Source organism: Nelumbo nucifera, chromosome 5, assembly GCF_055504915.1.
Source record: "Nelumbo nucifera cultivar China Antique chromosome 5, China Antique-T2T, whole genome shotgun sequence".
In the NCBI taxonomy this organism is placed as follows: Eukaryota; Viridiplantae; Streptophyta; class Magnoliopsida; order Proteales; family Nelumbonaceae; genus Nelumbo; species Nelumbo nucifera.
The window spans coordinates 17,543,598-17,555,046 of NC_142653.1; the positions used below are offsets into that span (position 1 = coordinate 17,543,598).

An 11,449-nucleotide genomic window follows, 5' to 3' on the forward strand; every position below is an offset into this window, starting at 1 on the left:
TTGTATGTATCTTTGTTTTTTATTAATAAAATTACTATTATCTATCAAAAAAAAATTGACACAATTCCCATAACTAAACTTGTGCCTTACAAACTACAAGAAGGATTCCAAGAGGAAATCAATATATTTCCAAGAGTATCTCAAGTGTTGCATTTCTTGTCAGTTAAACATTCCATCCATTCACATGAAATTCATGAACACTTTGGACGACAGAGTGCCAAAGGTTCTCAATCTCCACAGAAACCTTGATAACCATTTCCCCAATAGAAACAAGTTCCTTGAGCATAATCTACCAATCCCCAAGCCACCATTTGCTTTGGTGAGACTGTGCTATTTTATAAGAGGTTCATTTTGGGCTCACCTGCCTGTTGGGATAAGGCATGGATGATGATACCTCCCACGAGAATATACAACAAATAAATTTTATAAATATAATATGCATTACTCTATGCTTTGTGATATCATATCTGCACATTTCCATTCATGAATATCTTTTGTGTTTACTAATGTCTTTTTCTTTTCAATCTTATTTGTATAATTCTTGATCCATCCTTTTTAATCTCAAATTACTCTCTTTTCACAGACATCCACAAGTTTGTAAGCCACCTATCTCAGATGAAGATGACATAATAGATGATGTCTGGTGGAGATTGTTTGACAAGCTGTGGCTTATTATCAGTGCGATGAATGGAAAAGGACTAAGCAAAATGCTAGTTAAATCTTCACCAGCAATGGGGCCATCTTTTGGCCAACGGGCACGTGTCCTAGTTGAATCATTGAATATTCCAGCTGCTGAAATGGCTGCAGTTGTTGTATCAGGTGGAATTAGCAATGCATTGGGTGGAAAACCAAATAAAAGTGTTGATAAAGCTATGGTACTGAGAGGGGAAAAATGTCCAAAAATTATTTTTCGACTTGTCATCCTATATCTCTGCAGAGCTGATCTAGAAAGAGCATCTAGATGTATTCAGCAGTTCATTTCACTGCTTCCTTGTCTGCTTGCTGCTGATGATGAGCAAAGCAAGGGCAGATTACAGCTATTCATATGGTACGGGTTCTCCATGCATGTTTCCATGTAAAATTGAAACTGGTTATTCTCTTTTTGAAATGAATCATCTAAAATTCCTCCTAACATAGAACTGAAGATACGTAAGTGCACTTCTATACACTAGTAGGGATATGACTTCCAGTTGCAACTGTGCCTAGGTCCTTGCTCACAGTTAGATCGCAATATGGAATGCTTGATGATGGGGCACGTTTTCATGTCATATCGCACCTGATACGTGAAACAGTGAACTGTGGGAAGTCCATGCTGGCTACTGGTATTGTGGGAAGAGATGATTCATCTGATTCTGGCAGCAATGTGAAGGAAGCAAATACCTTTCATGGTCTAATTCAAAAGGATAGAGTCCTTACTGCGGTTTGTCATTACTTGTTCCTTTTTTACTTTCATGTGTTTGACTTTATTATTTAAGTGTATGCTCAGATATCCTTCAATCTCAGTCGTAATTGAAATTGGAAATGACATTGAAATGTCAAAACAATCCTTTGTATTGGTAACTCTTTCCTCTTAGTTGGGCCTTCATTAGGTAGTTGGAACTGAGGGACAGAAAAATCCTATTTACATACTGGTTCATGAAATATCAGCAGGGTCATTTAGCTGTTTTAATGTTTTATTTCAAAGATATTGTTGATTAATCTATCTGGAATCTATTTTTTTCTTAAACCACAGTATTGTAATTTTCTTCATTTTTATTTCTCAGGTAGCTGATGAGGTAAAATATGTGAAGACTTCAAAATCTGATAGAGCAAAGCAGTTGCATGAGATCTGTTTGAGGTTGGATGAGAATTCATCTACAGAATCTTACCAGAATAGGGTTTTTGAAGATGAGATACAAAGTAGCTTGAGCATGATTCTTTCTTCAGACAAGAGCAGAAGAGCTGCATTTCAGCTTTCCCATGATGAAGAACAGCAGATTGTCGCTGTAAGAATTTAATTTGATGTTATGTGTTATCTACTTATCATTGAAGCATCTATGGTTATGACTTTTTTTTCTTATCTGGCTATTGATTAAAGTTATTACCAGCATGTGTAATAATAGTTAGTTGTTCTTGAGCAGGAGAAGTGGATTCACATGTTTCGTGCTTTGATTGATGAGAGAGGTCCATGGTCTGCTAATCCTTTTCCAAATAGTACCATTACTCATTGGAAACTTGAGAAATCAGAAGATGCATGGAGGCGTAGACCCAAGTTAAGACGGAATTATTGTTTTAATGAAAAGCTATGTCATCCTCCATCTACTGTTTCCATTGGTCCCAGTCGTCTGGCCTATGAAAGCAAAACTAATTTGGTGAGTCATATTCCTGAACAATTGAAGCGCCTTCTATTGAAAGGAGTACGTAGGATTACAGATGAGGGAAGCTCAGAGCCTTGTGAAAGTGACACTGAACTAAGTGCAGAAAAAGCCTCTTCTCCTGATGATTCTTTGGTAAATGAAACTGAGCTTTCTAAAGAAAGCAATGACCAGGATGTTCAAGATAGAAAGGATGCTTCCTCCAATACAATGGAGACAGAAACTAGTGAGGTATGCGCTGGTACATAAATGTGTTCTACCTTTTCCTTGTAGATGCAGTGCAGCATCTAATGTCTGGCTTCGTTTTGTTCAGGTTCTCATGTCTCTTCCTTGCATGCTTGTCACACCTAAGAGAAAATTAGCTGGGCATTTAGCAGTCATGAAAACTGTCCTCCGTTTCTGTGGTGAGTTTCTGGTTGAAGGTACCGGAGGATCATCTGTTTTCAATAGCTTTTGTGCTTCAAGCAGTTCTGTTCCTAACAAATCTAGCCAATTGGGAGGAATCCATAAGCAGAACTTAACCAAATTTCCCTTGGATGTTGACGCGTATTCTGAGAAAGAGAGTGGCCTTGATAACACAGATGTGATTGATGAAACTTCTCTTCAAAGAAAACTGAAGAAAATTAAACGCCACCGGAGATGGCGTGTCTCCAAGGTGGTAAACATAGATTGTAGATATACACTTGTAACTACTTGCATATTTGATGCCTTTAGTCTGACATTGCTGTGTTTTGCTCTTTGTGGTAGATAAAAGCTGTTCATTGGACTCGCTATTTGCTAAGATACACTGCCATAGAGATTTTCTTCAACAATTCAGTTGCACCCATATTTTTGAATTTTGCATCACAGAAAGATGCCAAAGATGTTGGAACTTTGATAGTTTCCTGCAGAAATGAACTATTATTTCCAAAAGGAAGTAACCGTGACAAGAATGCAATTATTTCCTTTGTTGATAGACGTGTGGCACTGGAGATGGCAGAGACTGCAAGAGAGAGTTGGAGGAGAAGGGATATTACCAACTTTGAATATCTAATGATACTTAATACACTTGCAGGCAGATCATACAACGATTTGACTCAATATCCTGTCTTTCCTTGGGTTTTGGCTGATTATTCTTCTGAGAAACTCGACTTTAACAAGTCTTCAACTTTTCGTGACCTCTCAAAACCTGTTGGAGCTTTGGATATGAAACGGTTTGAGGTGACTATTATCTCCTGTTTAACTAGAGCTTTCCCTATCAGTTACTATTTTCCTTATTTTACAATTGTCCTATCCTTATAATTCAATTCACATGCAGGTTTTTGAGGATAGATATCGTAATTTCTGTGATCCTGATATTCCTAGGTATGCATGTGTACCTTATTTTAGAACATAGCATTTTTTGCATTATTAACTATAACCAAGACTGTTTCCTGTTTCCACTTGATAACCACTTTGAAAAGTGGCAATGTTTCAAAATTACTTGCAAATGTTATTCAGTATCTTGAAAAGAATTGGGAAATTCCAGACATATGCGAAGGATTAAGTATTAATTTATATAAAACTTACAGGGAATGTTAAAAAAGCATGATAAAACAAAGAGTCTCAAATAACTATCAGAGAACATCTATGTATAACAGTAAAATATAGATAGGTGCTATTGAAAATGCATCTCATCCAAATCTTGTTTCCATACATCCAAGAGCCATATAATACGGGTATAAAAGATGATAATCCACATAGTTGCTGTTGAGAGAGCTGTTTTATGTTAAGTCTTGGGAGGGGAGGCAGGGTAGTCTAGTAATTACCAAAAGAAAATAAGGACACTACTCGGTAGGTCCTAACTACCAAGGATATTGCTTTCCATAGTTATGAGAGTGGCCATCCTTTTATGAATTAATGTTGTCTCATTAGCAGTGCCCTTGTGCTTTTTGTTGCAGTTTCTATTACGGTTCTCATTATTCAAGCATGGGAATCGTTCTTTTCTACCTACTTAGGTTGGAGCCTTTCACAGCTCTACACCGGATGTTGCAGGTATCATAGATTTAAACAAAAACATTTACATTTTCATCAATCAATTTTTGTCATCTAAATAAGAAATGATCCAATTTTAGTTGCATGGTCTTCCTTAAATCATTTTACTTTATTCACAATTTCTTTAACTGTAACATCTTCAAAAAAGAAAGGTCTTTAAGGTTTCAAATGGACCTGAAAGTATGAGGTTTGGTATGCTTTCTATGCTGCTAACATCGACACTTTTTTTTTTCTCCAGGGTGGTAAATTTGACCATGCAGATCGCCTTTTTCAAAGTATTGAGGGCACATATCGCAATTGTCTTTCTAATACAAGTGATGTGAAGGAGTTAATACCTGAATTCTTTTACATGCCAGAGTTTCTTGTTAACTCAAATTCGTATTATTTGGGTGTGAAACAGGGCGGTGAACCCTTAGGAGATGTTATTCTACCTCCTTGGGCCAAGGTATATTAAGTCCCATCTAGCTTCTGATAGCTAGTGGAAGACTTTCACTTTATATGCTACTATTTTAGTTAATCAAGGGAGCCTTGGGAGAACAGTTTAGTATATTTTTTATTTAAAATAAAGAATAGTGCAGAAAAATGTCTTTCAGCATCCTGAATCATTTCTTTTGCCTGTTCTCTATGTATACCTAGAAAGTTTGACATCTATTACATGTCTGAGGGTATGAAAATGGACCTAGTATGTATCTATTACACATCTCCTATGTTCTTTGTTTCTCCTCTTCTTCATCTTCATTTTGACTACAAATTCCTAATCTTGCTTCTTGCTGATATTCTTTTGATCATCATATTTTGCTAAGTACATTCATCTAAATGGTTTTCAAATTTAAGTTTCTTTTTTTTGGGTGAAAAATTTTAGGTTCCCCAGAAACCTTTTTTGGCCTTTGGATTCTTCATTTTTTAAGCAATGAAAGATAATTTATTAATTGTAATATGAGGTAATACAAGCCTTGGGACGTATGTCAAAAAGAAAGGGCAGCCCAAGGTGCCACAAGCCCAATGAAAGATAATTGTATTAATCAGGTTAGTATACCATATTTTTATCTTTTAGTAAAATCCATTCATTTATTGAAAAGGGGAAATTTTGTTTTAGGTTTTCTTTCTTTTTCAAGCTTTCCTTTATTACTATAATTTTTCTTTTTCTTATTTTGTTTATGGTAGATTCAGTAATGTATTGCTATGCATTCTCTTTAAGTTCAATTTATCTTGCTTCACTTGCTTTTTCAATTTATTGGGGGTGTTGAGTAGTGGTTTTATTACTATTTTTGTTTTAGATCTTGCTAGGAAATGGCATGAGAGGAAAACTAGAGGCTGTTTTTAATCAAATAATTCCTTTTGGAGTCCAATAAAAAGTTTATCAGGACCTTAAATTTCTGAGTTGCAATCAATTACACAGGGCTCCCCCGAGGAATTTATAAACAAAAACCGAGAAGCTCTTGAAAGTGAATATGTAAGTTCCAATCTCCATAACTGGATTGATCTGGTTTTTGGTTACAAGCAACGTGGAAAACCTGCAGTAGAGGTATGTGCTTGCATATATGTTTAGTTAGTAGCTCTCAGCTCAGCTCAACTCAACTAAACCTTAATCCCAACTATGTGGGTTCAGTCCTAATCCCGGGTTCATTAATCTCAAAAATTATGTTGGATCTCCAGGCAGCAAATATCTTTTATTACTTGACTTACGAGGGTGCTGTTGATCTTGAAACAATGGAAGATGAACTGCAAAGATCTGCCATTGAAGACCAAATTGCAAATTTTGGGCAGACACCAATCCAGATTTTTCGTAAAAAACACCCAAGAAGAGGCCCACCAATTCCTATTGCTCATCCTTTATATTTTGCTCCTGGTTCAATAAGTTTGACATCAATCATTTCTAATACAACAAGTCCACCATCTGCTGTATTATTTGTCGGTATGTTGGAATCAAACATTGTCCTTGTGAACCAGGGACTCACCATGTCAGTCAAAATGTGGTTGACCACCCAACTGCAATCTGGTGGGAACTTTACCTTCTCTAGCTCACAGGTGAGAATGGTGATTCTAATACAGTTTTTGCATTGTACTATTTAATGGTCTAGTCACCATTTCCCAGTAAAATTTATGGAGTAAACCTTTTTCTTATCTCTTGTCAACATTTTTGCAGGATCCTTTTTTTGGAATTGGTTCTGATGTTCTATCTCCTCGTAAAATTGGTAGTCCTTCAGCAGAAAATATTGAGCTTGGAGCACAATGCTTTGCTACAATGCAAACACCATCAGAAAATTTTTTGATTTCATGTGGTAATTGGGAAAATAGTTTCCAGGTAATCTCTCTTAATGATGGAAGATTGGTGCAGAGCATCCGGCAGCACAAAGATGTGGTCAGCTGTGTTGCAGGTATCAATTTGTATCTTGTGGAGTAATAGTGCATTCAAACAATTCTATGATAATTCCTTTATTAAACAGACTTGTAGGGAATGCTGGAATAGTGGTAAAATTTGAAAACATGGTCAAAATTGATCTAGACTTCATTACCAACTACAGGACCCTATATCAAAAGAAGTCTTTAAGTATATGCTCTAGAGTTCAAGTCAATTCTCCCCATCCAAGAGGATAGATCTCCAGAGACTGAGGAATAGTTCTCTAAGTAGGATAAGCTTACAATATATTTTTTTGCCTTTTTGAACCGAGGTGCCTCTAAGAGGCTCATAGGTTTTTTCATTGCATATCATGCGACACTTCTCTTGCATCTGGAATTACATTTTTCTAGCACATAACCACAGAAATGACAATGAAAGCGTCTAGACGTGGTCAATGAAGAAAACAGTGGCCAGAGAAAAGGTGCATACACATGTCAAACTGGAGGAAAAGCAGTTCAAGGATGTAAGGACCCTGATGCAACAAACTCAACATGAAATTAAACTCTAAGCCTTTCTTACAAGTTTTCAGAAAGAAAAAATAGATTTTTATTGCTTTAAGGAACTAAGAATTAGATTGTAAAAAAATAGCATAATTAAACAAGGATATAACATATCATTACCTCTATATATAGAACTCTTCTAAAGTCCTTCTACAACCCCTACAATCTTATGTAGACCAGGAATTCAATCTATTAAAGAAAAAGTTAGAACAATAGATTTTGGACCATGCGTGAGACCCATGTGAAGAAAAGAAGGGAAATAGGGAAATAATTCCCTGAAAGTCAAAAGGCAATAAAACCTCCTGCAAGCTCTCCTCTCAGAAGATACTTGTATTAAAGGCAGTACTGGGACAATTGAAAATCCATTTAGTCCATTTCATCAGAAATCGAAGTTTGGCTTTTCACCAAAATCTGATAACAAGATACACCTGCTTTTGGATACCCCTCATTCCCATGATCAAGTTGTCATGAAAACATCTCCAGCATCAACTTTACAGAAAATACATGAGACCCATGTGAAGAAAAGAAGGGAAATAGGGAAATAATTCCCTGAAAGTCAAAAGGCAATAAAACCTCCTGCAAGCTCTCCTCTCAGAAGATACTTATATTAAAGGCAGTACTGGGACAATTGAAAATCCATTTAGTCCATTTCATCAGAAATCGAAGTTTGGCTTTTCACCAAAATCTGATAACAAGATACACCTGCTTCTGGATACCCCTCGTTCCCATGATCAAGTTGTCATGAAAACATCTCCAGCATCAACTTTACAGAAAATACATTGAAATTAGACCTAGGCATTTCCTTATATTTTTGGCACTTCTTTTTCCTCTTCTTTCATATTGTGGTCTGCTGGAGTGATTAGCTAGTGTAGTCCCATTTCCATTTTTATGTAAATCAATATGTAACTAACATAGTTATGGGTGGCAAGGTAGTTCTTGGGTTATAAACAAGGTCCAAAATCGTATCGTATCTTTGGGGTACCAATACACTCAAATCCAAGGGGTTTGGGTTGTTTCAGGGGTTAGCCAGGCCTATGACCAATGCTTATCAGATTTTGGGAAAAAAATAAGAACAAAGGGAAGTGTGCCCCTTGAAACACCTGATACGCATGTTCTTGCATATCAGGTATTGGGTGTATCGATACTTTAAACCATGACTATAAAGGACAATCTAGTCCTTAGTTTTACTTGGCAAGGATAATCATGTTATTGGACATTATTTATGGTTTAAAATGTCCATAAATTTCCTAATATTTCCATTTGCATGGTTTCCAACATGAATTATTACTAGAATTGACATGTTCCCCAATAAAAGCTACCAATACTATGTGGAGTACAAGACATGGTATTATAACATAAGTTGGCAACAATATTTTAAATATTCAGTATTAATGTTATTGGCCACCAGATATGGGCCAGCTAAAAATTCTTTTCATATGTGAAGTTAAATCTTAGTTTTTATTCTATGATAAATTACTTGGTTGATTGGTTAGAATCATTTGCACTTTCTATCAATTTAATTTTTGCCTGAGTTCACTCTATCATGTAGTTTGGATGATTCGGAACAAGATAATAATTTCGAAGGGTCTACCTTATGCATCTTTTATTATTATATAAAATAGCATTCTATATTTTTGCATATTTCACAATGTTTCCACCATGTTTATGATTTCTATAATATTTCAATATGATGTTTTTGACCATTCTAACATGTTTCCTATATTTGGATGACCAATATTTTTACCAACTTCAACCTTTTAAACCTTGACATTTTGTAGTAATCTATATGTATCCAGCCACTTGATTGGTGAGAGATATTTTAGAAATCCCCACCAAATACGTCTGGTCATTCTCTTTTATTCCCTCTTTCTTCTCAAGTTACAAGTTTTGTGGAGCAAAATAATCAGGTATTAAACTTCAAATTTTGGAAGTAATGGTATAATTGAACTACTTTCATTTAATGACTCGATATTAGCAAGAACATGGACTGTAGAAGTCCTCATTTTAGGGCATATATATAGGATGTTCCAAGTCGGCAGTATCCTATAAATTTTCTGTTTGTTGCACTTGAATCTCTTACGATGTTCCAAGTCAAAAGCAAAGAATGCAGGTTAAACTTTGGTCTACTTTCATTTTTCTGTTAACATTGTTGAGTGAGACACATATGTGTAGATATGCAGGTAATTTTCTAGAGAGAAAGAGGGTTCATACTCCTCGAAACTGTATAACTGCAGGTTACTCATGATAGTGAACATTTATAACACGAAATGTGCTTCGAATTAACTTTCTACAGCGTCATTATTTATTCTTGTAGCTATATGATTTATACCATAATTGTTCTATATCAACTAGTGTTCATCCTATTCATTTGATTCAATCATTTCTGAAATATATAGGCCTGGTTTTGTTTTGCTTAGTACAAGCAACATCCATTCAATCATTCCTTCTGCTGTTTAACCTTGTCATATTTGTTTCGGTCTCACTAGTAGAAATTTTACTCTGAAATTGTTGTATTTGATGATTGTTTCCTTATCGAAGTCAATTAATGTTGCAGTGACATCTGATGGAAGCATCCTTGCTACTGGAAGTTATGACACAACAGTAATGGTGTGGGAGGTCCATCGTGCCAAAGCAACAGAAAAGAGGGTTCGGAGCACACAGACAGACCTACCCAGAAAAGATTGTGTCATTGTTGAAACTCCATTCCATATCCTCTGTGGCCATGATGACATCATTACATGCTTATTTGTCAGTGTAGAGCTTGATATAGTTATCAGCGGATCAAAAGATGGAACTTGTGTCTTCCATACATTGCGGAAGGGAAGATATGTAAGGTCTCTTAAACATCCAACTGGCAGTGCCTTGTCAAAGCTGGTTGCATCTCGGCATGGTCGCATAGTGCTTTATGCAGATGGTGATTTGAGTTTGCACCTATACTCTATTAATGGAAAACACATTGCCACCTGTGAATCCAATGGCCGCCTCAACTGTGTTGAACTCAGCAGTTGTGGTGAATTCTTGGTTTGTGCAGGTGACCAAGGACAAATAATTGTACGGTCTATGAACTCACTTGAGGTGGTGAGACGGTATGATGGACTTGGAAAGATAATAACATCTCTAACAGTGACGCCTGAGGAATGCTTCCTAGCCGGAACCAAGGATGGAAGCCTTCTTGTATATTCTATTGAAAATCCTCAGCTTCGCAGAACTAGCCTTCCTCGAAATGTCAAATCCAAAGCTTCTACCACAGGATAGTTTACGATCAACAGTACAATTTTAGAGCATATACCATAACTGACTGTAAATATTGACCCGAGGTATCATGTTCTCATTGATGTTTCATTTGTTTATTTTTGTATTATTTTCCGAATAGAGTTCAGTATTTAGGTTAAAAATGCCATAGGTCTATATCCAGTCCATTCATCACAAGACCCCAGATATCTGGGACCAACATTGGGTAATGGCCCCTAATACTTCTGTTATTTATTTTACTGTGTTGAACAGGGAGATCTATTGATTGTTTAGTTTCCTTTTCTTTTCTGGCCAACAATAAAAGATTCACTTCAATTTATGGGCATCTATTGAGGCTGCTTAACTGTTTGTACCACTTAATGGCGCCATTGGTCCCTATCATGGGTCTTTGGAGGTGTAAATATGGACAGACATTTTTGCAAGTAGACTAGGTATAGACCCAAACGTTTGGCATTTGTGTATTCACAGAATCTACTTTTGGTACACTAGATAATGCGCCATTGGTCCCTGTATTCACAGAATCTACTAAGGCAGCATAATCTAGTGTACCAAAAGATGTGTTATGCCATTTGAAAGGGCCACGTGTCCTCTTAACAAGGCTCAAATTTCAGCATCATAGCTGGTGAGAGCCCAAGGCCTGCCTTTTGCATTGGTATATTGTTTGTTGGCATGTTGGAGGATGAACCCTTGTTCTGCGTTACCTGAATCTGGATCAAAAGAGTCATCAGTAAACAAAGATGGAATATTATTGGGATGTAATGGTTGATGACGAGGTTGCGGAGGCCTAAACGGTGGATACTCCAGTGGGAATTTTAATGCTGAATTTACCACCTGCATAGGTTCTTGGTTGACATTCTCAAATAATTCATGATGATAGTATGGATGGGATGCTGGGCTATGGATGAGGGGTTCAAGCCAATCTGGGCACC

General features: G+C 36.4%; 1 protein-coding gene across 4 annotated transcripts in view; it reads left to right on the forward strand.

The window, feature by feature from the left end:
* Nucleotides 1-10,858, forward strand: part of LOC104595514 (binding protein) — a 130,122-nt gene extending 119,264 nt beyond the window's left edge. For all 4 annotated transcript variants that reach the window (XM_010256268.3, XM_010256267.3, XM_088888398.1 and 1 more), the window contains 13 exons: nucleotides 584-1,048; nucleotides 1,207-1,420; nucleotides 1,764-1,985; nucleotides 2,121-2,585; nucleotides 2,668-3,009; nucleotides 3,102-3,554; nucleotides 3,652-3,698; nucleotides 4,274-4,367; nucleotides 4,606-4,812; nucleotides 5,767-5,892; nucleotides 6,024-6,395; nucleotides 6,514-6,745; nucleotides 9,823-10,858. In XM_010256268.3, coding sequence (XP_010254570.1) covers nucleotides 584-1,048; nucleotides 1,207-1,420; nucleotides 1,764-1,985; nucleotides 2,121-2,585; nucleotides 2,668-3,009; nucleotides 3,102-3,554; nucleotides 3,652-3,698; nucleotides 4,274-4,367; nucleotides 4,606-4,812; nucleotides 5,767-5,892; nucleotides 6,024-6,395; nucleotides 6,514-6,745; nucleotides 9,823-10,523 — 3,940 coding nt within the window. In that variant the 3' untranslated portion in view covers nucleotides 10,524-10,858. The remainder of the gene's footprint in view (nucleotides 1-583; nucleotides 1,049-1,206; nucleotides 1,421-1,763; nucleotides 1,986-2,120; nucleotides 2,586-2,667; nucleotides 3,010-3,101; nucleotides 3,555-3,651; nucleotides 3,699-4,273; nucleotides 4,368-4,605; nucleotides 4,813-5,766; nucleotides 5,893-6,023; nucleotides 6,396-6,513; nucleotides 6,746-9,822) is intronic.
* The last annotated feature ends 591 nt before the right edge of the window (nucleotides 10,859-11,449 follow it).